The sequence below is a fragment of the Balearica regulorum genome, chromosome 10 (genome assembly GCF_011004875.1).
Source record: "Balearica regulorum gibbericeps isolate bBalReg1 chromosome 10, bBalReg1.pri, whole genome shotgun sequence".
Taxonomy (NCBI): domain Eukaryota; kingdom Metazoa; phylum Chordata; class Aves; order Gruiformes; family Gruidae; genus Balearica; species Balearica regulorum.
The window spans coordinates 4,936,329-4,960,027 of record NC_046193.1 but is presented as its reverse complement, the minus strand read 5'-3'; the positions used below and the strand labels follow the sequence as shown (position 1 = coordinate 4,960,027).

Genomic DNA, 23,699 nt, shown 5'->3' with positions numbered 1-23,699 from the left:
CCCCTCGTCCGGAGCTTCCCAACCAGCACGGTCTGCCGGGCTGGCACACCATGAGCGCGGGCACTGCCCCATCCAGGCAGCGTACGAAGGGCCTGCCCCCGTGGCAGGCTGGGTTGTTCGAGGTGGGCTGAGCTTCTCCGGTTCCTGCCGGACCAAGGCGGCAGCTGGCACGACGGCGTGGCGGAGAGGGACGGGCAGGAGCATAGGCATAGCCAGCCTGTCCCCTCTGCATTGCACCTGCCCCTCGCTGCTCGCGGCCGGGAGGGAGCTCTGGTGGAGAAAAATGGGATTCCTGAAAGAAAAATGAAAGGCCGCGTGTTTCCATGAGGCAGGGATTCAATTTGTGTCACGCAATCACATTTCCTTCTGCAGTCTGAAATAATTACACAGCGGAGTGGGGCGAGGAGATCTGATTCAGAGGCACAGGGACAAGAGCGAGTTCTGAAATAAAAGATGACAAATGCAATCATTAAGATACAATAGGCTGCACTTGCCCCTTAATTAGACTTTCTCTTTGATTAAGCAGTAATTAAATATTACCATGCTGAAAGGGATTTTTTTTTTTATGGCCCTCCGAAGCCCTAATGTATTCTTAAGATGTTTGTGTGAAGAGCGGGGCGGTGGAGGTGGGAGGGAGGACGTTGCACGCCTGCCCCTTCCCCCCAGAAGAAGCCCTCCCACCCTGCTGCTCCCTGAAGAACATGGGCTGCGTGGCTGCCCCGGCCCAGATGGCTGCGCGAGCGAAGAAGCGTCCACGGGGAAGCCCACGAGTCCCGGCTGCCACCAGCTGCAAAGCGCCTCCAGCATCTCATGGAAACGTGGGGGCTCCTGGGTGCTGGGTGCAGGTGCCAAGCCCGTTATGCTGCTGCCATCTTGTAGGTATGGTTTTTAGAGTCGTAGAATAGAATCCTAGAATCATTTAGGTTGGAAAAAACCCGTAAGATCATTGAGTGCCACCATTAATCCAGCACTGCCAAGCCCACCACTAAACCATGTCCCCAAGTGCCAAATCTACACATCTTTTAAATACCTGCAGGGATGGTGACTCAACCACTTCCCTGGGCAGCCTGTTCCAGTGCTTGACAACCCTTTTGGTGAAACTTTTTTTCCTAATATCCAACCTAAACCCCCCGTGGTGCAACTTGAGGCCGTTTCCTCGAGGCCATTTTGGTGAACCTCATCTTCTACATGGAGACCATGGCCTCTGTGGCCCCAGGAGACACGGCTGGCTTGCAGCCCCAAGCCCAGGCTGGTCCAGCTGAAGACCAAGCCCACCTCTCTAACAGTGTGATGACAGCTCCTCTGGGGCCAGCTGCCCCCCGAGGTTGGCCACCCCGAGCTTCGGGAGCAACGACGGATCAGCAGGAGTCTGGGGAAAAGGACTTGGAGCATATCAGGCTGTTAGCAGCAAAACCGAACGGATTTAAGATGATGAAACATCAAAAGGGAAGGAAATGTCAGACCCCTATTCCTGGACATTCCTGGGTGGGTAAAAATAGCCCTTGGACAGCCCGGGGAGGGGGAAAGTGCTTCTGATCTCTTAATGCAGAGCCCCTGCCTAGCCCCGCGGGCTCTCTGCCACTCACAGCCCTGCTCGCAAGCTGCTTTTTCCAGGCCATAAAACGACGAGTCTTGCTGAGAATTTCACTAGACGAGATTGTCTTGTTCTTTTACCGCACAGCGTGTACTTTGGGTAATATCTTTGGAAAAAATTTGCATACTTGTGTACCTGGTATTTTCTGATAACCTAGAAAAAAAGATCCTTAAGTATTATGATTATGCTATTAAACCTTTATTATATCAAGGAAAACAAATCAGAGCGAGAGAGAAGCTGTATGGAGTCCGAGAAGTGTTAAGCTACGGCAGTAATCTGCCTTCATTGTTTAATTTCGCTTAAAACCGAAATACCGGCAAGACTGGAGGTGCAAAGAGCTGCTGATGCTGAGGTGTTGGGGGGGAGAGCGTGGGATCCCTGTGCCCTAGCCGTGGTCCCTCTGCCTGACCATCACTGAGGAGGGTAGGGGTAGCTTTAAGCTGGATGGTCAGTCCCTTCTTCTAGATGGTTTGTAGGGTCCGGCGGCAATGCCGCACGCCCCTCCGCAGCCTGCGCCGGCATCTCGGCGCTTGCCTGCTCACCGCCTGGCCTCTCCGAAGGCGGTTATTTGGTCTGGGTGGGCTGAGTCCTTTGCACCGTCGCCGCGTGTCCCGTCAGTTGGACTTCTCAGCGAGGTCCCCGCCGTGACAAAGGTCCGGGAGTTTGATCAGAACTTTTCCTTTCTCTGTTTTGCAGAAGAACGAATGGCTGTGCTTGAACTGCCAAACTCAGCGGCTGCTCGAAGGCGGCCTCGGTGACCCTGCCCCGATGCCGCTGCCCGCCCCAAAGCAACCGCCCGCCGGCTCCCCGCGCCACCAGCCACCAGCTGCCGGCCAGCAGCAGAGAGCGCCCGCGCCGGCGCCCGCCGAACCGGTGGCACCCCCGGAGCGGCAGCCCTCACCCGCAAGGACCCTCCGGGCTGCCGAGCAGAGCAGGACCCCCAGCCCTGCCCCGGCGGAGAAGAAGCCCCCGGTGCCAGCAGAGGAAAAGCCGCTGCCCAAAGCCGCCCCGGAGCCGTCCAGAGCTCCCGAGGGCGCCGCGCCGAAAGGGAAGAGCACGACCCCCAAACCAGAGGCAGAGAGCAAGGAGAGCCGGGCACCCCCCGAGGTGCCACGGGCAAAGGAGCAGGAGGTGAGCTCTCAGGGTGCGTCCAGCTCCGAGCATCCCTGGGGACCGCATCCTGCCCAGTGCTGCCCTGGCGCTGAGCCCTGCCTCCGCCGGCAGCGATGCTCAGAGATGGGGGGGGGGGTGTTCCAAGTCAGAGCAGAAACCGTGTCATGGAGGCCTTTTTTCTCGGGAAGTGGCCTTTTGGGAAACGGTGATCTCAAAACATTGCTGTCTCAACCTCTCCAAATCGCTTAGGGACTTCAGAGGCTCCACAGCGGCGTGCTGGTATTTGCCTTCTTTTTATTAAGGTTACATCAATTTGGGTGTAATGCGATAGTTCAAGTTGTCTTTGGCCTTTGAAATTGTTTTAAAATAATATAAGGGCAAGTGAATTTGTCGTTAAATGGAAAACTCGTTTCAGAATATTTCACGTTGCAGCAGAGGGCGTTTTTCAAGCTCCTCGTCCCGCGTTTTTTAAAATTCAGTACAGTTTGGGGAAACGTTTGGCTGCATCGGGATGCTTTTCCCCCATGTGCAACCATCCCAGCAGCAGCCAGCACAGCCCCCCGTGGGGAGGGGACGTGGCGGGAGGTCCCCACAAGCTGGGAGGGGACGGCTGCCCCCCACGCCACTGTGCAGCCCCCTGGGAAGAGGCTCCTTGTACCCCCAAAAATCAAATAAGGTTCGCGGTGCCTTCGTGCTGGCGGAGTGATGGGCCCTGACCGTAGCTCTGGGGCCAGGCACAATGGCGCTTTCCCCCCCCGCCCATTACCAGTGCTCCTGATCCTCCCCGTGCAGGCAGCTGCCTGCCTGCCTGCAGAGAGTGGCAGGCAGCTCTGCCCTCGCACCCCTTCCCCAGGGTACCCTGACGGCCAGGGCTCAGCCCCTGTGGGGTCTCTAAGTAGCAAGTGGTAAAAAACCCGCCAGTGCCGTTAGCCAGCCTTCTGGTGTTAGTTATCGGGGCAGACAGCACGGGCAGGGCCTGGGCTTTTAAATATATTTATGAGTCCCACAGTGCCCATAGCCCCGGGGACGTTTGCCATGCCATCCCCTGCTTGCAGCACGCTCCGTCGCCTGCCTTCGTTAGCGCGCAGGCAAATTGCTGACGAGCCGCTGGGGGGGACGCAGGGTGGCCCCCAGCCTTCGTGCTGGGCTGGCTCCCAACGCTGCCCAGACCTTCTGCCTGATCCCCGGGGATCAGGATTTGGGGGCAAGCCGGTGGGGGGAGCAGCTTCAGAGCTGCCCAGGTCTGACGCTGCGCTCTGCCTTGCCCGCAGGACGGGAGCAAGCCTTACCCCCCGGACCTGTCCCGCAGCCCCCAGAGCCTGAGCGACACCGGCTACTCCTCCGACGGCATCTCCAGCTCGCAGAGCGAGATCACCGGCCTGGTGCAGCAGGAGGAGGAGAAGCTGAACGGCACCGGGCTGGCCGGGCAGAGCCCTCCCAGCCCCTCCGAGCTCACCAAGCTGGAGAGCAGCATGCGGCCCCTCCTAGAAGGCCGGGGTGCCCCACCGGAGCCCGCCGAGCGCGGCAAGGGCTGCCCGGAGGCGCGGGAGGAGCAGCGGCAGCGGCAGCGGCCACGGTACCTCTCCATCACCCCCGAAGCCTTTGACTCGGACGAGGAGCTGGAGGACATCCTGGAGGAGGACGAAGACTCGCTGGAGTGGGAGAATCAGCGGGAACGGCGGGAGAGCGCGGAGTCCTCGGACGAGTTCGGCAGCAAGCTGAGGCACGACTACGTGGAGGACAGCAGCGAGGGGGGCTTCTCCCCGGTGCCCCCCCGGCCCAAGGGCCAGGAGGTGGAGGTGAGCGACGAGGAGTTCATGCGGAGGCAGATCCTGGAGATGAGCGCAGAGGAGGACAACCTCGAGGAGGAGGAAGAGGAGGATGGCTACGGGCACACCAAGTATGGCATCCCCAAAGGCGGGCAGAAGGCCGAGGCGGAGAAGGGCAAAGAGCCGGCATCGGCCAAGCGGCGCCTGCCGCACGGCCCTGGCAGCCTGTACAAGGAGGAGAGGAAGGAGCTGGAGGCGGCGGAGGGCGATGACTTGAGCACGGCTCAGGGTGGGCTGCGGCGCTTCAAGACCATTGAGCTGAACAGCACGACCGGCTACGGCCGGGAGATGGAGATGGGCCAGGAGGCGGATGCCAGCCTGGAGAGGGAGCCCGAGCTGGAGATGGAGAGCCTGACGGGCTCCCCCGAGGAGCGCTCCCGGGGCGAGTACTCCTCCACCCTGCCCGCCACGACACCCAGCTACACCTCGGGCACCTCGCCCACCTCCATCTCCTCCCTGGAGGAGGACAGCGACAGCAGCCCCAGCCGCCGGCAGCGGCTGGAGGAGGTGAAGCAGCAGAGGAAGGCTCGCCACCGCTCGCACGGCCCCTTGCTGCCCACCATCGAGGACTCGTCTGAGGAGGAGGAGCTGCGGGAGGAAGAGGAGCTGCTGCGGGAGCAGGAGAAGATGCGGGAGGTGGAGCAGCAGCGCATCCGGAGCACGGCGCGCAAGACCAAGCGTGACAAGGAGGAGCTGAGGGCCCAGCGGAGGAGGGAGCGCTCCAAAACCCCCCCCAGCAACCTCTCCCCCATCGAGGACGCCTCCCCCACCGAGGAGCTACGGCAGGCGGCGGAGATGGAGGAGCTGCACCGCTCCTCCTGCTCCGAGTACTCGCCCTCCATCGACTCGGAGGCCGAGAGCTTCGACGCCGTGACCTCCAAGCTGTACAAGTCGGGCAGCGAGTACAACCTGCCCACCTTCATGTCGCTGTACTCCCCGACCGAGAAGGGGGAGAGTGGCCCCAGCCAGCCTGCCAGCAAGCCCCTCAAGAGCGCCGAGGAAGCCTACGAGGAGATGATGAGGAAGGCAGAGATGATGCAGAAGCAGCAGGTCCAGCAGGCCCAGCCATCCGTGTCCTATGGCGGCGCCTACCAGCAGGTCGGCTACCATGGCACCGAAAGCCAGAACGGCTTCGAGTACCAGTACGCCGAGGAGTACCGGTATGATGGCGGCCCTGCGCACCCCTCCCAGCCCGGCTATCCAAGCGCCCTGCCGAAGGCGGGCACAGTGTATGAGGAGATCCTGCAGACCTCCCAGAGCATCTCCAGGATGCACCAGTCCTCCTCCTTTGACCTGGCCCTCGAGCAGGGAGAGAAGGCAAAGGGGCAGGAGGAGGCATACCAAGAGAAACACTTCCTCAACGCCGAGAGCGCCTACGCCGACCTGATGAAGCAGAACGGCGGTCCGCTCACCCCCGGCACCAGCCCCACGCAGCTCTCCGCTCCCGTCTCCTTTGCCGCCTCCGACGGCAGTGTGGGCAAGGCCATTCCCGACGTCCGGGTCACCCAGCATTTTGCGAAAGAGGGGCAAGACCTAGCCAAGCTCCAGAGCACCCCGGCAGCACCCAGCCCGGCACCCAAGGCTGCCACCACTCCTTACGCCTATGGCAAAGGCACCGGCACGGTGACTACGGCGGCGGCGAGCGGCCCCGGGAGCACGCCACGGAGCTACAGCTCCTCAGCTCCGGAGGCCCCATCGGTAGCCAGCAGAAGCTACGGTCCGGGGAAGAGCACCGTCAGCTACGGCTCACAGACGGAGGATGCCGGCAGGAGCAAGGCGGCGGTGGAGATCAGCGTGCAGACGGCCAGGGAAAAGCTCCCGGCCATGAGCGACAGCAAGCCCCCAACGCCCAAGACCTACCCCTTCTTCAGGAGCTCCAGCCCTCCGCTCTCGCCCACCTCCCCCACGCACAGTCCCACCCGCACCACAAAGGCTACGGCAGAGTTTTCCACGCAGACGCAGAGCCCCCTCCTCCCCTACGAGGGTTCCGCTGCCGCCGCCGCTGCCAGCCCCGCCACCTCTTCCCCCATGGTGGCACAGGGGACGCAGACGCCACACAGGGCGGGCTCGCCGCGCCTGGCCCGACAGCCCTCCTCGCAGGATGCCCCCTTCATGCTGATCACACTGGCAGCTGATGCAGCCAGCCAAACCAAGCCGGTCAGCTCCGGCTCCTCGACATCTCCCACCTCGTCCCCCACCAGAGCAAGCCGGCAGCTGCCGGGGCACGGCTACAGCCAGGAGCCGGAGCAGGCGCCGGGCACCTACATCAGGGTGCAGCCAGGGAAGGAGCACGCCCAGAAGACACCCGCAGTGACTTCAGCCGCCGACGGCGTCGCGGGGCTGTACGGCTGGGGAGCGCTCCCCGCGGAAAACATCTCCCTCTGCCGCATCTCCTCCGTCCCCGGCACGTCCCGGGTCGAGCCGGGGCCCAAGGCACCGAGCACTAATGCCGTGGACTTACGGACTGCGCTGAAGTCCGCTCCCATCATCATAACGGACCAAGGCATGGATCTCACCTCCTTGGCCACCGAGGCCAGGAAGTACTGCCTGACCTTGGACCACATCCCGAGCCGGCAGTCCACGGCCATCCAGCCCTTGATCATCAACCTCAACGCCCAGGAGCAGCCTCACGCCATCATCGCGGCAGCCAGCACCGCCGGCCTGGCCATCGCCTCCCCCGTGCTCCTTTCGCAGCCCAAGCAGCCCGTGGTCTACGGAGACCCCTTCCAGAGCCGGGTGGACTTTGGGCAGGGAACCGGGAGCCCGGTGTGCTTGGCGCAGGTGAAGCAGGTGGAGCAGGGTGTCCAGACGGCCGCCGTCAGAGCCAGCGGGGTGGCCGGCGGCAAGCCCGAGCCCACCGCTCCCCCCCAGACCAAGTTTGCGAGGTACGGCATGCCAGGCCAGATGGCGAAGAAGGACGTGCTCATCACGCAGACCGGTGGGGCGCAGCCCTTTCCGTCGGAGCCAGGCTCGGAGTTGTACCGTGCCGTGCCGGTGGAGCTGAAGAGCCAGACCCCTCTCCTCACGCTGGGTGGCAAGAAGTCCCAGGTGATGATGGTGCAGATGGAGGAGGCGGCGACCGGCCCGGTGACCAAAGTGCTGAAGGAGGAGCCACCGGCCAACGTGCTGGACCTCACGGGCGTGAAGCCGGAGAGCCAGGTGGCCTGTTGTGACATGGTCTACAAGTTCCCCTTTGGCAGCAGCTGCACCGGCGCTTTCAACCCCACCTCCAAGATGCCGGAGAAGAAAGCCGGGGAGACGCCAGCACCCGGCCGGAAAGCCAGCGGGCCCCTCTACGGCAGCAGAGAGCCGGAGCTGCCGGAGACCTTCCCCTACCGGGAGCAGCCGGCCCCGGCGCCCGCGCTCTACGAGGAGCAGAAGTTTTACCCCGCCGGTGCCTTCGGCCGCCTCTACTCCTCCATGTCGGACACGAACCTCTCCGAAATCGGGATGAGCTACTACCCCACGAAGGGGGATCAGCCCTTCCCCTCCCCGGCAGGCGACGCCGCCGTGGACCTCAGCACCATGAAGCACTCCTACAGCGTGGGCTTTGCCGAGGGGGGTTACCTGGGCCACGGCCTGCAGTACGGCTCCTTCTCCGACCTCCGCCAGCCGGCGGAGCTGCTGGGCCACCCGCTCCCCATGCGGAGGTACAGCTCGGCCTCCAACATCTACTCCGACTACCGCTTCTCACCCCGGGGCGACCTGGCCAGCTTCCAGGAGTCCAGCCTGGCCCACTACAGCGCCACCACGGCGCGCGAGATCAGCCGCATGTGCGCCGCCCTCAACTCCATGGATCAGTACGGGGGCCGGCACGCCAACGGCCCCGACGTGCTGCCCTACGGCCCCGGCACTGGGCCGGGCGGCGCAGGGAGCCTGGCGGCTCAGCAGCAGGGCTCCGCACCCCCCAAACCCGGTGGGATGTACAACCCCACCTTCCCTGAGGCGCGGCAGGGCTTCGGCAGCCTGGCGCAGTACAACGTCCCCGGTGTGCGCCTGGGCGCCGTCCGACAGATGTTCCCTTCCACCGCCACCGTGCGGGCTGCCGACGGCATGATCTACTCCACCATCAACACGCCCATCGCCTCCACGCTGCCCATCACCACCCAGCCGGCCTCGGTGCTGCGGCCCATGCTGCGCGGGCTGTACAGACCCTATGGCCCAGGCGGCGTGGCGGCGGTCCCGCTGGCCAGCCTGGCCAGGCTGCCGGTTGTCTCGCCCCGCATCCCGCTGGCAGCACAGAGCCTCTACCGCTACCCGGCTCCTGGCCGGCCTGCCCCGGCAGCCTCGCTGATGGAGACACCCGTCTACCTGGGCAAGCCCGTCAGCACGACGCCAGCTGCAGCGGGGGCCGGTCCCGCTCCCAAAGCCCCCACTGCCCCCACCGGTGGTTTGCAGAGAGCGGAGCCAGCGGGGGCCGCTCCCCGTGCCGAGGGTTCAGCGGCACCGGCGGCCGGCAAGGAGGGCGGGCAGGTGGCCGCGGTGCCCAAGCTGCCGCCGGATGGGGCTCAGAGGGAGGAGCGGGAGCGGGAGGAGGAGCGGCAGCGCAAGCAGCAGGAGCACGTGCTGCAGCTGGAGCGGGAGCGCGTGGAGCTGGAGAAGCTACGGCAGCTGCGGCTGCAGGAAGAGCTGGAGCGGGAGCGCGCGGAGCTGCAGCGGCACCGGGAGAAGGAGCAGCTGCTGGTGCAGCGGGAGTTGCAGGAGCTGCAGTGCATCAAGCAGCAGGTGCTGCAGCAGCAGCAGGAGGAGCGGCACGCGCAGCTGGCGCTGCAGCGGGAGCAACTCGCCCAGCAGCGCCTCCAGCTCGAGCACATCCACCAGCTCCAGCACCAGCTGCAGCAGCAGCTGGAGGAGCAGAAGCGGCAGAAGACCGCCTTCCCTGCGCCCGCCGAGCCCAGCGCCCGCCCGCCCGAGGGGCCCGCTGAGGTGCCGCGGGGCCCGCCGCACAACGGGCAGGCGTGGCCCCTGCCAGGCCAGGCGCCGCCAGAGGGGCCCGCCGGCTCCCGCTACCCCGCGCCGCAGCGACCACTCAGCAGCTCAGCCTCGGACATGTCGCTGCAAGCCGAGGAGCCCTGGGAGCCCACCCGGGGCATCAAGAAGAGGAACTCAATGCCACGGCTGCGGGACGCCTACGAGAAGGAGGCGGTGCGGGAGGCCTTCGCGGCGAGGAAGACGGCGGACAGCAGCGTGCAGACGGACGAGGAGGATGGCGAGGAGCGGTACCTGCTGTCGCGGCGGCGGCGGGTGCGGCGCAGCGCTGACTGCAGCGTGCAGACGGACGAGGAGGACAGCGGGGAGTGGGAACAGCCCGTACGCCGCCGGCGCTCACGGCCCTCGCGGCATACCGAGGCCAGCGCTGAGGGCAAGTCGGAGGGGGCGGCCCGTGGCACAGCCAGCGTGGGCATCCAGACCATCAGCGACTGCTCGGTGCAGACAGAGCCCGACCAGCTCCTCCGCGTCTCCCCCTCCATCCACATCACCACCCATGACCCCCGCGTGGAGATCGTCAAGTACATCTCGGCCCCGGAGAAGACGCAGCGGGGCGAGAGCCTGGCCTGCCAGACGGAGCCGGAGCCGGTTCCCCAGCCCGGCGTCGTGGTCCCTCAGCTGACGGTGCCCACCACCATCCCGCCCTACTCCACCAACATCCAGATGGTGAGCACGGGCCCCCTGGACCCCCACGCCGTCCGGCAGCAGACCCTGGGCAAGTTTGAGAAGAAGAAGCCGGACCCCCTGGAAATCGGCTACCAGTCCCATCTGCCAGCCGAGTCCCTCTCCCAGCTGGTGACCCGCCAGCCGCCCCGCTCTCCCCAGGTTCTCTACTCACCCGTCTCCCCCCTCTCCCCCCACCGCCTCCTGGAGTCCTCCTTCGCCACCAGCGAGCGGCTGAACAAGGCTCACGTCCCCCCGCAGAAGCACTTCACCGCCGACTCGGCCCAGCGCCAGCAGACGCTGCCACGACCCATCAAGACCATGCAGCGCTCCCTCTCCGACCCCAAGCCCATCAGCCCCACCGCCGAGGAGGCCGGCAAGGACAGGTTCTCCCTCTACCAGCACCCGCTGCTCCCCGGCACCCAGGTACGTCAGCGCGGGGAACAACCCTTCCCTCGGGGAACGGCCCAGGGAGGCACCTCGGGACATTTTGCTTTCATTAGCGCTGCGGTAATTAATATTTTAAATGCTGGCTTCCCGCAGCAGCTGATGGCAGCCGGCGGGCACGGACACGTGCACCGAAGCCGGCAGCCGGAGGGAGGCCCTGGAGCTCTGCCGGCTGCACCAGAGCTGCTGCTGGGTGGCGGGATCGGGGCTGTCCCCTGCCCCCCGCCCCGGCCGGCTCCCCCTCCTCCCCCCAGGAGCAGCCCCCACACGTGGCTCCGTTTTGGGTTGCAGCGGCTCTCGCTCCCACCTTTGCCCCCACGCACCGCGGTTGCCTTGGGCTGCCGAGCGCCCCGCAAAGAGCCCCGGGGCAGTTCCCAGGGCAGCTGCAGTCCCCGGCCGCTCCCCCGAGCCCCACAGCCAAGCGCCCGGGGGACCAAAAGCAGTTTTTGCGGCAGGCGGGGGCGCGCACGCGGCCTGCTCGGCGCTTGGCCGGCTGCCACCCCGGTAATTACTCACGGAAAGCGCCCTGCCTGTTACTTCCATCCTATTTATTGCGCTTTTACATAAACGCCGTTTCCTCGGTGCGTGAGGGGACACGTGCACAGCGGTCGACCTCGCTGCAACCCCCGGGGTGCAGGAGGAGCTCCGCGACGCTGGGGTGCTGGGGGCGGGGGGATGTGGGGGGACACCCGCCCGCACCCCTGACCGGGTGTCCCTTGGCTTTGCAGGTTGGGGGGCTTCAGTCGAGCCCGCTGGCACGCAAGGTGAAGCGGACGCTGCCCAGCCCGCCGCCTGAGGAACCCCACGTCCCCCTGGCCAGCCCGGCCGCCCCCCAGCTCTACCTGAGCAGCCTGGCCCCCAAGGCCACCGCGCCGGTCACCAAGGCCAGCCTGCTGAAGGAGCTGGACCGCGACCTGAAGCTGGTGGAGCACGAGGCCACCAAGCTGCGGAAGAAGCAGGCGGAGCTGGACGAGGAGGAGAAGGAGATCGACGCCAAGCTGAAGTACCTGGAGCTGGGCATCACTCAGCGCAAGGAGTCGCTGCTGAAGGAGCGGGGGGGCGGGCGGGACCACCCCTACCTGCGCTGCCCCGGGGATCGCCGCGACTACCTGTCCGACAGCGAGCTGCACAGCCTGCGCCTCGCCGCCTACGACGGCGCCGGCCTGCGCCCCGCGCCCACAGGGCAGTACCCTGACTTCGCTGCCGCTGCCGCTGCCGCCTCCTATGGCGCCTACCCGTTCCCCACCCCGCAGGGCCCTGCCGCCTTCCCGCCAGCGCGCCTACAGCCCGGCCAGTACCCCGCGGCCAGCACCTCGCAGGACGGCTTGCCGGCAGCCCCGCTGCCCGCCTTCGCCTCGCCCAGCGCCTTCCCGGCCCCCGGCGCCGCGTACCCGGAGCTGGGCGCCCCAGGCCAGCCGGGATTCCGGCCCCAAAACCCCTACCAAGCCCCGAGCGCCTTTGCCGGGGCGGCTGCCGTGCCGGCAACGCAGCCCGCCCTCTTCCAGAGCCTGGCAGAGGTGGCCAGCGGGCATCAGAAGCCACGGCAGACCTCGCTGGCTGACCTGGAGCAGAAGATCCCCACCAACTACGAGGTCATCAGCACGGCCACCAGCTCCGCCGCCGTCCCCGATGTCACCTTCAGTGCCACGACGGCAAGTGGCGGCTACGAGCAGTACAAGGCACCTGAGGCCCGGCCGGCCGAGAGAGCCAGCGTGGCACAGGGCCCCTCGGCCAGCTTCTCTTCCGAGTCCCTCTACACCAGCCTGGAGCAGAACATCCCCCGTAACTACGTGATGATTGAGGACATCAGCGAGCTCACCAAGGAGAGCCCAGCAGTGGAGGGGCAGAAAGCGGAGCCGGTGGTTACAGGTGCCGATGGCCGCCACGGCAGAGAGAAGAGCGAGCTGGGGGACACCGAGGGCTCCAGCCGGTCCTGCTGCTATGCCAAAGCCGAGGAGGAATCTGAGGAGGACATCTACGACCACCATGGCCCTGACCATCGAGGGAAGAACAGCTACCACCGGGGCGTGGAAAGCAACGGCAGGGTGTCGGGGAGCTCTGCCGGCTCATCCTACTACTATGGGGACAGCGAGTACCGGCACTCCTCACGGGCCGACAAGCACGGCTCCAGTGCAGCACTGCCAAAGCATTCATCCAAGAACCTGGCACCCGCCGTTGTCTCCTCGAAGCGCAGCAAGCACAGGAAGCAGGGCATGGAGCAGAAGATCTCCAAGTTCTCTCCCATCGAAGAAGCCAAAGACGTGGAGTCGGACCTGGCCTCCTATGCGGCGACAACCTCAGTTGGCAGCAGCAACGTGGCCTCCAGGGCCAAGAAGCTGCAGGAGGAGATCACCTACGGCCTGAAGAAGAACGTCTACGAGCAGCAGAAGTACTACGGTGTCTCCAGCCGGGACCTGGTGGACGAGGAGGAGCGGGTCTACTCCGTCGGCAGCAGAACCCGCTCCTCCGGCTACGGGGTGGAAAAGTCCTCCGGCCGGGAGGCGAGTGGCCGGAGCAAGTCCTACGAGCGCGAGGGCATGGAGCGCTCCCAGAAAGGCAGCTCCAAGCCCTCGTCCCTCGGCATGAGCCAGAGCCGCGGGCGGGCGCCCGTCCGCGCGCAGCCCTCGGAGGAGGAGAGCCCCGTCAGCCCCCTGGGGAAGACGGTGGGGGGGTCACGCGCCGCGGGGGGGCCAGTCTCCCAGTCGGCGGTGGACCCCTGCTCCCAGTTCTGCTCCAGCCACTCGTTGCCTGATGTGCAAGAGCACATCAAAGACGTGCCAAGGAGTCACTCGTACAAGCACGAGGAGGGCTACGGCATGGACGATGCCCATTGCGTTGTCTCGGACAGCGAAGGTAACGGCTCCCCGTGGTGACCACCCCAGAGCATGGCGCTTCCCCGGGGCATGCTCGTCCGCTCGTACGCAGAGACACTCTCACCGCCTCAGTTTGCTTGACACGTGCCTTCCTCCCCCCCGCCCCGGGTGTTCGGTGTCAGCCGGTCCTGCGCCGTGCCGTGTCCCACCCCCACCGGCGCGGGCTGTCCCCAGCGCGCGTGCCCGCTGCTTGCCTCTCCCGTCTCATTGCATGGCTTCTGCCCGAGCGGGCTCGAGCGAGAGATTGACTGTGGTTTGTTTTTGGTTTCCGAAGCCTATCATTTGGGTCAGGAGGAGACAGACTGGTTTGATAAGCCCAGGGAGGCGCGGGCGGAGAGGGTCAGGCACTACGGTGGCCACTCTTCCTCGCAGAAGAGACCCCCGGCTAAGCACACCTACCACGACTACGACGAGCCCCCCGATGAGGACCCGTGGCAGCACGATGACTACCCCCAGCACCGCGAGCACCGGCACCACGGGGAATACGGGCGCCACGCTGGCACCTCCCGGCACGCGAGCGACGAGCCCCCGCGCCGCTCGGCCAAGCAGCACCCACGGGAGCCCGGCCGCCACGAGCCCCGCGGCCACGGGCCGCCAGCCGCTCCCAAGAAGGCGCAGCAGCCCGAGCCCCGCACGCCCGCGCCCTACGGCCCCAGCTCTGCCGAGTACGCCCCGGCGTCCCGCCCCGCCGCTCACCACCACGGCGCTGAGACCCCCAAGGCACAGAAGCCCCCCCAGGCACACGGACCGGCCACCCCGGCGCCGAAGCCAGAGCCCCTCGCACACCCGCAGCAGCCGGCGGCCAGGCAGCAGCAGGCAGGGCAGCAGGCAGCGCGGCAGCAGCCGGCGGCGCGGCAGGCTGCCCAGCCGGCGGGCTCGGCGCAGCCCGAGGCCAGGGGCAGGACGCAGGGACCCCCGTCATCTCGGCCTCCGCAGCAGCAGCCAGGGCCAGCCCAGGCGGTGGGGAAGGCGCCGGCCACACTCCACGCACAGCCGGGTGGGCACGCGGCGCCGGCGGTAAGTACGGGCTCAGCCGGCTCGGCTGCCTCCACACCCCGCGGCTCTGCCCGGGGCTGGCCCGGGTGGCCATGGCCAAGGGCTAGCAGGGGAAGGGTTGGGGACGGGAGCCGTGGGGCAAGGTGTATCCTACCTGTGTGCCCACCATGGCCGCCCCTGGGTGCCAGGGAGGCAGCCATCTCCTTGAGGGCACCTGGGAGGGGACATTCCTGTGCCCTGGATCCCTCCCTCCCACTTTTGGAGCTACAGGGCCATTTTCCCACAGTGTTTGGGGGTTTCGGTTTTGCCTCCCGGCCCGGGGCACCCCTGGAGGAAGCTCTGCTGGGAGGACAAACCCTGAGAGCTGTTTTCCCCATTCCAGCCAAAAGCGGAGCAGACGGACGCATCCAAACCTGCAGCGAAAGTGCCACAGCAGCCAGGGAGAGCGCCCACGGCACAGCCCCTGGGAGCAGCAGGTCAGTGGGCCCGGCGGCACGGTGCCGTCCCTCCCCGCGCCGGCTGCCTGGCGCCCCGGGGACTCGGTGGAGCCCCCCCAGCCGGGCCCGTCCCCTGCTAACGGCGGCTTCATTCATCCCCCAGCAGACAGCAAGGCCGGTCCAAGGGCGGCAGGGCCGCGTGGTCCCGCCGGCCCGGCAACGGGGCAGCCCGGGGCGGAAGGAGAGAGCGTTTTCTCCAAAATCCTGCCGGGGGGGGCAGCGGAACAAGCAGGCAAACTGACCGAAGGTGAGGGCTGCTCCTGGGGATGGGCACGGGGCAGAGATGCTCTTCTGCACTGAGATGGGATCGGGCACCGCAGGGGTGGCCGGGAGCAGCCGACAGGATGCGGTGCTCCCACAGTTTGGGGCAAAAGCAGCGGTTTGGGGGCCGGGGAGGTGGGGGGCCAGGGCGGCTGCGCAGTGCTGACGCCTCTCCCGACTTCCCCGCAGCGGTGTCGGCTTTTGGCAAGAAGTTCACTTCGTTCTGGTGAGACAACGGCACAAGGTGAGTGCAGCCAGCGCCGGGTGCTACGCCGCGGGCTCTCCCTGCCCCTGGCCGGGGCTGATGCCCTCCCTCTCCCTCCCGCTCCCTCCCACCACAGGAGTTTGGGAAGCAAGTGGAGATTGAGTCGTTGCAGTGGAAAAACCTATGAAGAAGCCAGTGAATTCAGCACGCGGCGCCAGACTCTGAGTATAACGGTGAGTGTCTGGAGCACAGCTGCGCACCGGTCCCTTCTGCCCTGCCATGCCCGGGGTTCCCACGGCACCGCTGTCACCCCGGCACCCGCTGAGCCCTGCGCTGCCGCGCTCCCAGCCCCCAGGGTGAGAAGGACACAGTGCAGCCCTGTCCCCTTCATGCTGGGCCGTTTGTCCCCATCCTCATCCCCGAGTGCTGGCCACGAGCCGAGGCGTGGGGGCTTGGCCTCCTTCCGGGGTCTCGGCAGCGCCACGTGGGCCGATGCCGTGCGGATGCTGGTGCAGACCCTGGGTTTGCAGGGAAGGTTTGGGCGGCCCAAGCTCTGCTCCGGGAGCCTGTCCAGCGCGGGGGCGGCAGCAGCTGCTCCGCCGGCAGCGCCTCTTGGCTCACCGCCGCCCGTTCGCGCGGGCCGGTGCTGCCGCTCAGCAGGGTCCCCTCCGCAGGGACGGTGCCGCTCGGGCTAACGCCTCTCTCTCTCTCTGTCTCTTGCAAGCTTTTGAAAGCAGGGCGATCCCTGGATGCTGGACCAAACGGCGGCCGAATGGGGGCCCGGTGGACGCCCCCCCCATGCCTGGCGAGCAGCTCCGGCGTGGCACGTGGCAAGCCCCGGCACCAGGCGGGCAGACGCACCCTCTGCCCCCCGCGGCTGCCCCGAGGCGACGGGCCTGATCCTGACCGTCGGGTCAGGCCCCATAGGTGGGCTGCGGCCCTTTCTCAAGATTATACGCAGAGTTGCTCCCTCCGAACCCCAGCTCTGGCCTCTTCATAGGTTTTTCCCCACCGCGAGCCAAGGGCTGGGCGCCGCGGGCACTGCTCCTCCTTCCCAACCCCGTCCACCCCGCCGGGGCCGTCCCCGTGCCCCCTGCACTGCGGCCCGCTCCTGGCCCCGCCAGGGAGCCCCCGGAGCGCGTCAGCTAGGACCTAACACTGTTTCACTACCGAAATACGAGGCCATAGGACTCTGACAGGCGGCACGGCCGGCCTTTGCCGAGGCGGCCGCCAGCTGGGTGCGCGTCCCGACACGCAGCGCTGCCTGAAGCCATTGGAAGCATTGAAAGGGCCGCGCTCGCCCTCGCCACGCAGCCAGCGCGCCCGCCGCCGGGCACCCCTTTTCTTTCAAGAACAGCCTTAATCATCCCACTTTGATTTCTGTGTATACCTCATCCGCACCGGGGGGGGGGGGGGCACGGGGCGTCGTCGGGGGGGGGTCCTTTTTTCTCAGTTTCTCTGGGTTCATTTCATTTTGGTTCTGGGTTTGGTTTTGGTTTTTTTTTTTAAACTTTATACCAAATCCTCTTCCCTCTTTGCTTTGTGCGATGAGTTAGCACACGGGGCTGTCGTCTGTAGAAGCAATAGAGTGCAGGAGGCTACAAAAGAGCACAAATCCCATGGAACAAGATCAGGAGAGCTTTGCCTCCGGCAGTATCCTTCCTCTTACTGTGCAATCCAAGTCCTTCTCAAGCCATTTTGCGGGGACGCGGGGACGGCCGGCGCGGTGGCCAAAGCCCGCTCGCCCCACCAGGAAGGGGGTTCCCCGGAGGGGGGAGGCAGCCCGAAGAGGGGGTTCGCCGGCGTACAGCCTCGCGCGCCGCCCGTGCCCCGCCGCCTCCCCGCGCCGGTGGCACCCCGCTCCCGGTGCCCCCCCTGCGGCGGGCGGCAGCCACCCGCTCACCCGCCTGATGTTCTATGCAACGAAATAACACGACTCCAGAACAAGACCTGTGAATAGCTAATCAGTTCAATGTCGCGCCTAAGGGTTTCATCGCAAAGCGTGCCGCCGAGCGACCCGATAACTACTCTTTAACGACCACCCGTGCGTATGAATTCGTGGCATGTTCGACCCACGGAGGGCCACTTTGCCAAAGGGCAGCCCTAGCGCCCCTGACCGTCTGTCCCGTCATAGAGCATGGCTTGCTACTTCTCTGCACGGTTCCACCTGCCTTTCAGTGCTTGCTGGTTTTTGCCTGGACTTTTTCTTTTTTTTTTTCTTTTCCATCAGTCCATCGCTGTACTGAAAGCTCTTAGCAGATTTATGCACTTGTTATGGAGGACCCGGTCGCCGCAGGAAGCCCACGCTCCGTGGCAGGTCCCTCGCGGGGGGGCTCTGCCTGTGCCCAAGGCTGGGGGAGAGGCCGGCAGCTGTGGGACGGGGGGGACACGGCGGTCCTGCAGAGGAGAACCCCGGCCCTGCGCACACCCGCCGCCTCTCCCCGCCGATGCCAAGTGCGTAGCCCGAGGGAGGGTGCCTCCTCCGGGCCCCCGGCCCCCGCTGCTCCTCGCGCTGTAAATACTTGTACAGTGTGTAAATCGTACGCGGGACCGAGACCCCCGCGGGGGCCCGTCTCGCCACCCGACCGCATCTGCCACCTCGCCTCCGCACCCGCCGGGACCGGGGGCCCGTAAGCCCACCCTGCCGGGCCGGACCCCCAGCCCTAATTGTGGCAGTCTGCTGGCCGGGGCGGGGGGACGGAGGGCGCGAGGACAAAGGGCCGAGCGCGGCCGGGCGCCGTTTCCAGCGGTAAGTGCGATGCCGGGTGCGCTCCCTCTGAACATTGTGACGGTGTGCGTGTCTGCTGTGCTCTGTGCCACCCGTAGTGACCCTGTACCGTGCCGTACCGTGCCGTACCGTGCCGTACCGACCCCGCCGCTGTGTCGTGACTCCCTCCCAGAAGCTGCCCCCTCACCAGGTGTTTCTGTGGGAACAGAATAAAAAGGACTTGACACAAACCACTGACTGGCCCCGATTCCTGCCTGCGGCAACGGGGGGCGGGGGGGGCCCTGGACCCCCGGCATGGAGGGGCGGCTGGGCAGGGAGCCCCGGGGGCATGGTCGGCACCGAGCACCGGTGGGCTCTGCGGTTCACACCCGGGGCTGCTGGGCTGGGGGGGTGGGCTCTGTGGGCCCCAGGGGCCCGATCCCCCCGCTCTGTGCACGGAGCCCCTGTGCTACAGCCACCTGCCAGGGAAACCGCTCCGGGGCGGCCCTGGGGCTGCACGGCCGCCCCGAGGCCCCTGGCTGCGGCTTCAAACGGGGCCCGCGGATGAACCGGTGTCCCCGGGCCGGAGCGGCCGCCGGGAGAGCGGGGGGGGGGGGAAGGGGGGGCCCGGCTGGGGCGAAGCGCGGACCGGAACCTCGAGGCCTCCGGCAGCGACGCCACCCGCGCCCACCGGGGGGCGCCGCAACGCGGGCGGAGGCCCGAGCGCCGCAGCCAATGGGAGGTGCCGCAGGCCGCCGGCCCCGCCCCTCCGCCCCGGAAGTGCCGGCGCTGGCCCCGCCCCGCCCCGCCGCAACGACATGGAGCCGCCGGTGAGGGGCTGCGGGGGGGGGGGGGTGGTGACGTCAGTGCCCCGGGAGCCCGCCCCGCCCCGCGAGCCCGCCCCGTCATTGCAACCCCCCGAGCTCCGTTCCGGCCCCCCCCCCCCCCCCCGGTGAGCCCCGGCACCCGCCTGCCCGGTGCTCCGGCAGCTGCCCCGGCCCTGCCCCCGGTATCCCAGCAGCTGTCCCCGACACCTTCCCGATCCACCGTGCACCCCGGGAACTGCCCCGGCCCCGCGCCCCCGGGCAGTGCTCCTGGTACCCCGGTAACTGCCCCTGCGCCCCCCTAAACCCCCCCGTACCCCAATAACTGCCCCTGTACCCCGGTAACTGCCCCTGCACCCCCCTCGCCCCTCTCATACCCCAATAACTGCCCCCGTACCTCCCTAACCCCCCTGCACCCCGGTAGCTGCCCCCGTACCCTCATACCCACTGGTACCCCGGTAGCTGCTCTGGCCCTGCACCCCGGTACTGCCCCGTTACCCCGTAGCTGCCCCGTGCCCTCATGCCCCCCGTACCCCAGTACCTGCCCCCCAGTACTCTCCTCATGCCCCCCGTACCCCAGTACCTGCCCCCCAGTACTCTCCTCGTGCCCCCCGTACCCCAGTAACCGCCCAGCACCGCACCCCCAGGCTCTGCCCCCAGCACCCCGGTAGCTGCCCCCAATCCCCCCCCACGTACCCTGGTGCCCCAGTAACTGCCCCCCGTGTCCCGCTGCTCCCCGGTTCTTGCCCCGCACCCCGGTACGGCCCCACGCCCCCCCCAGCCACCCCCGCGGGTCCCGCAGGTGCTGTCGAGCCCGGAGGAGATCGCGGAGCTGTACCGGGAGCTGAGCCGGCACCCGGGGCTCAGCACCGCCTGCCTCGGCCCCGACGTCACCACCCAGTACGGGGGCAAGTACTGCAGCCTCTACACCGGTACGGGGACGGGGTGGCCCCGGGGGTGGCTGGGGGGGTCTCTACCCGCTCGGCGGGGACGCGGCGGCTGTCCTCACCCCGCTCCTTGCAGAGTGGTCGCAGCGGGACCTGGCACGGGCCGAGAACGTCAAGTTCTGCCGCCAGTACCTGATCTTCCACGATGGGGCTTCCGTCGTCTACTCGGGGCCTGCCGGCACCTGCTCCGAGATCAAGGATGAGTGAGTCCCGTCCTGTCCCGTCCCGTCCCCCCCCCGCCGGCATCCCCTCGGGGTGCGGATGGCGGGGGCTGATGGGTGCCCGCCCGCCCGCAGGCTGCTGAGCCGGGAGTCCCCCAGCGGGGCGCTGAAGGCCGTCCTGCGCAAGGTCCCTGGCAAGGAGAAGGAGAAGGAGAAGCAGTTCCTGGAGGTGAGGAGGGGGCCGGGGGAGTGGGGGCAGACACACGCTGGGGCTCGGGGCCACCCCGACATCTCCGCCCCCAGGTCTGGGATCAGAACCGCAAGGTGAAGAGCATCGACCTGACGGCGCTGGATAAACACGGCAGCGTCTACGACGATGGTGAGGGGCTGGGGGGTGCCGGGGGAGGTGGGGGTCCTGGTGGGATGTGCCTGACCCACCTCTGCAGACCAGTTTGGCTGCCTGGCCTGGTCGCACTCGGAGACCCACCTGCTCTACGTGGCGGAGAAGAAGCGTCCCAAGGCCGAGTCCTTCTTCCAGAGCAAAGCCCCCGAACTGGGCACCTCCGATGAGGATGCAGGGCGCCCTGAGAAGGATGCACCCCTCAAGGTGGGGTCCCCCCACTCTGGGGCAGGCGGGGGCCGTCGGGGCGGCCGTGGGGCTGACGAGGCTGTGCCGCAGGGTGAGCAGTTTGTGTACCGCGAGGACTGGGGGGAGGCGCTGAGCACCCGCAGCGTGCCCGTCCTCTGCGCCCTGGACATCGAGGGCAGCAGCATCTCGGTGCTGGAGGGTGTCCCGGAGCACCTCTCTCCTGGCCAGGTCAGGACGGGGTGCCTTGGGGAACCAGGGAAGGGAGGTTTGGGGGGCAGCAGTGATCTGAGCCCCCCCTCTCCCCACAGGCTTTCTGGTCCCCCGGCGACACTGGCGTGGTGTTCGTGGGCTGGTGGCACGAGCCCTTCCGCCTGGGGCTGCGGCACTGCACCAACCGCCGGTGAGTCCCCGCGGGGCACCGCACCGCACAGCCGGGACCCCCGGCCCCACGGTGACACCCTGTCTCTGCCGGCAGGTCAGCGCTCTTCTATGTGGACCTGACGGGCGGGAGATGCGGTGAGCAGCGTGCGCCCCAACCCTGCCGGCGCCCCGGCTCCCCGCAGCCCCTCACCGTCCTCTCGTGCCCGTGCAGAGCTGCTCTCCGAGGACACCAGGGCCGTGTGGTCCCCACGGCTCAGCCCTGACCGCTGCCGCATCGTCTACTTGGAGAACGATGCCCTGGGCCCCCATCAGCAGTGCAGCCGCCTCCGCATGGTAAGCAGCGCCGGTGGGGATGCCAGCGTGACGCCGTGGGTGGTGGCGGGGTGCCCGTGCCAGGGCAAGGGCTGGCGGGAGGGTGGTGGTGCCCCCTCCCTGGGATGCAGCGGGGGCAGGCAGGCTGACACCCTGCAAAACTCATCCCACCCCACGTTTCCCACAGTACGACTGGTACACGAAGCACACCAGCACGGTGCTGGAGGCCGTGCCGCGGCAGACGTGGGGTGAGTACTGCCCTGGGGGCGGCACGGGGCGCACGGAGGGATGCTGAGCACCACCGCTCTCGTTACAGGCGCCTTCCCGGGCATCTACTGCGGCGCCCTGCCGGGGCTGTGCTGGGCGGCCGACAGCCGCAGGCTCGTGTTGGATACGCCCCAGCGCAGCCAGCAGGTGAGGGCTGCCGTGCTGGGGCACGCGGGGGGGCCGTGATGGGTCAGGGCTCTGCTGGACTCTGCCCTCCTGCCCCTAGGATGTGTTCGTGGTGGACACGGTGACAGGCGCCACGACCTCGCTGACGGCCGGTGAGTGGCACGCTGGCAGGGCCGTGCCGGGGCTGGGGAAGGTGTCATGCCTGCAGTTCTGACCCCCTCCTCCTCCCCAGATGCCCCCCAAGGAAGCTGGTCTGTCCTCACCATTGACCGGGATCTCTTGGTGGCCAGGTTCTCCACCCCTAGCTGTCCCCCCACACTGGTAAGGTGACACCCCCCTCCCCAGCACCCCCCAGCCCCTCGGTGCTGGCACTGACCCTTCTCCCCGCACAGAAAGTGGCCGTCCTGCCCAGCGCCGGCCAGGAGGCGCAGGCGCGGTGGGTCTGCCTGCAGGATGCGCCCGCCGTGCCCGGCATCAGCTGGGGCATCCGCACCCTGCGGCCCCCACCGGAGCAGGAGCACCCCCAGTACAGTGAGTTCCCAGGGGGGCCGGGCTGGACTCCACCGCCCCCGCTGAGCTCTGACCCCCCCCCCCCCCACCTCCGCAGGGGGCCTGGACTTCGATGCCATCCTGCTGCGCCCAAGCGAGGGCCCCGCCGCCCAGAAGCCCCCCTTGGTCGTGATGCCCCATGGTAAGAGTTTGCCCCCACCCCACCGTGCCCCTGCCCTGGCCGGGCAGCGTCACACCCCCTTTGCCTTTGCCTTTCGCAGGGGGTCCCCACTCCGTCTTCACGGCCGGGTGGATGCTGTACCCAGCGGCGCTCTGCCGCGTGGGCTTCGCCGTGCTGCTGGGTGAGTGATGCTGGGAGGCCCGGGCACTGCTGGGTGGCACAGCACCCGCGGTGGGGCTGGGGCAGGGGGACGAAGGGCTCTGAGGCTTCTCCTCCCCCGCAGTGAATTACCGCGGCTCGCTGGGCTTTGGCCAGGACAGCGTGGTCTCCCTGCCGGGCAACGTGGGCACACAGGACGTGTGTGACGTGCAGGTACGGCCCTGGCGCGCGGTCCTGACCCCAGGGCACCCCGTGCTCCTGCGGGTGCCCCCAAGGAGGCAAAGCGGGGCCGCCTGCCTCAGCGGGTGTCCCCTGTGGTGGCAGCTCTGTGTGGAGCGGGTGCTGCAGGAGGAGCCGCTGGATGCTGGCCGGGTGGCACTGGTGGGTGGCTCGCACGGGGGCTTCCTGGCGTGCCACCTCCTCGGCCAGTTCCCCGACACCTACCACGCCTGCGTTGTCCGCAACCCCGTGGTGAACATCGCCTCCATGGTGGGCACCACCGACATCCCTGACTGGTGAGTACCACCGCCCCAGGCCCCCCACTGCCCCGGCCCTGCATGTGCCCCCGTCCCTCTCTCCTGCAGGTGCCTGACGGAGACGGGCTTTCCCTACACGCCCAAAATCCTGCCGGACCCGGCCCAGTGGACGGAGATGCTGTGCAAGTCGCCCATGCGCTATGTCGACCGGGTACGTCCCCGTCCCTGTCCCCGTCCCCACCGGCAGTGCCGGCACTGAGGCTGCGCCACTCCTGCAGGTCCGTGCGCCCGTGCTGCTGATGCTGGGGGAGGACGACCGACGCGTGCCCCCCAAGCAGGGGCTGGAGTATTACCGTGCCCTCAAGGCCCGGGGGGTCCCCACGCGGTGAGTGGGGTGCTGGGTGCCCAGGCGGGGGTGCGGGCAGGGCACTGACCCCCCCCCTCTCTCTCCCCTCCAGGCTGCTCTGGTACCCGGGGAACAACCACGCGCTGGCTGGCGTCGAGGCCGAAGCCGACGGCTTCATGAACATGGCGCTGTGGCTGCTCAAGCACCTGCGGTGCTAACGACCCTCCACCGCTACCGACCCCCAATAAATGGTGTAGCTCAGCACCC

The 23,699-nt window shown here is 67.4% G+C and overlaps 2 protein-coding genes across 5 annotated transcripts in view; both read left to right on the top strand.

Annotated features, from left to right (window-relative positions):
* The window catches only part of BSN (bassoon presynaptic cytomatrix protein), a 92,518-nt gene extending 74,098 nt beyond the window's left edge, over positions 1-18,420 (top strand). For both annotated transcript variants that reach the window (XM_075762833.1, XM_075762834.1), the window contains 9 exons: positions 2,291-2,725; positions 3,979-10,614; positions 11,364-13,488; positions 13,783-14,525; positions 14,887-14,980; positions 15,105-15,248; positions 15,452-15,506; positions 15,604-15,700; positions 16,192-18,420. In XM_075762833.1, the coding sequence (XP_075618948.1) occupies positions 2,291-2,725; positions 3,979-10,614; positions 11,364-13,488; positions 13,783-14,525; positions 14,887-14,980; positions 15,105-15,248; positions 15,452-15,492 (10,218 nt within the window). In that variant the 3' untranslated portion in view covers positions 15,493-15,506; positions 15,604-15,700; positions 16,192-18,420. The remainder of the gene's footprint in view (positions 1-2,290; positions 2,726-3,978; positions 10,615-11,363; positions 13,489-13,782; positions 14,526-14,886; positions 14,981-15,104; positions 15,249-15,451; positions 15,507-15,603; positions 15,701-16,191) is intronic.
* A 522-nt stretch (positions 18,421-18,942) lies between these two features.
* On the top strand, positions 18,943-23,696 carry LOC142603263 (acylamino-acid-releasing enzyme-like). Of its 3 annotated transcripts, none has more exons than XR_012837149.1 (22): positions 18,943-19,004; positions 19,801-19,930; positions 20,022-20,148; positions 20,242-20,335; positions 20,410-20,485; positions 20,553-20,713; positions 20,786-20,923; positions 21,004-21,095; positions 21,171-21,211; positions 21,288-21,409; positions 21,576-21,636; positions 21,705-21,802; positions 21,882-21,933; positions 22,014-22,102; positions 22,174-22,312; positions 22,389-22,472; positions 22,552-22,632; positions 22,735-22,823; positions 22,913-23,125; positions 23,195-23,297; positions 23,365-23,471; positions 23,545-23,696. XR_012837149.1 is itself a non-coding variant. In XM_075762840.1 (22 exons), the coding sequence occupies exons 1-22, from the start codon at positions 18,993-18,995 to the stop codon at positions 23,648-23,650; spliced, it is 2,193 nt and encodes a 730-aa protein (XP_075618955.1). In that variant the 5' UTR covers positions 18,943-18,992; the 3' UTR covers positions 23,651-23,696. The 3 variants fall into 3 exon arrangements, 2 of the variants coding, with proteins under 2 accessions (XP_075618955.1, XP_075618954.1); XM_075762840.1 differs by having other exon boundaries at positions 22,935-23,125; XM_075762839.1 differs by having other exon boundaries at positions 20,553-20,923; positions 22,935-23,125.
* The last annotated feature ends 3 nt before the right edge of the window (positions 23,697-23,699 follow it).

Bases quoted from the DNA above. Each gene is read 5' to 3' on its own strand.
- LOC142603263 (XM_075762839.1), top strand. The intron at 22,633-22,734 runs GTGAGTGATGCT...CCTCCCCCGCAG, and splicing joins GGGCTTCGCCGTGCTGCTGG to TGAATTACCGCGGCTCGCTG. The intron at 22,824-22,934 runs GTACGGCCCTGG...CTGTGGTGGCAG, and splicing joins AGGACGTGTGTGACGTGCAG to CTCTGTGTGGAGCGGGTGCT.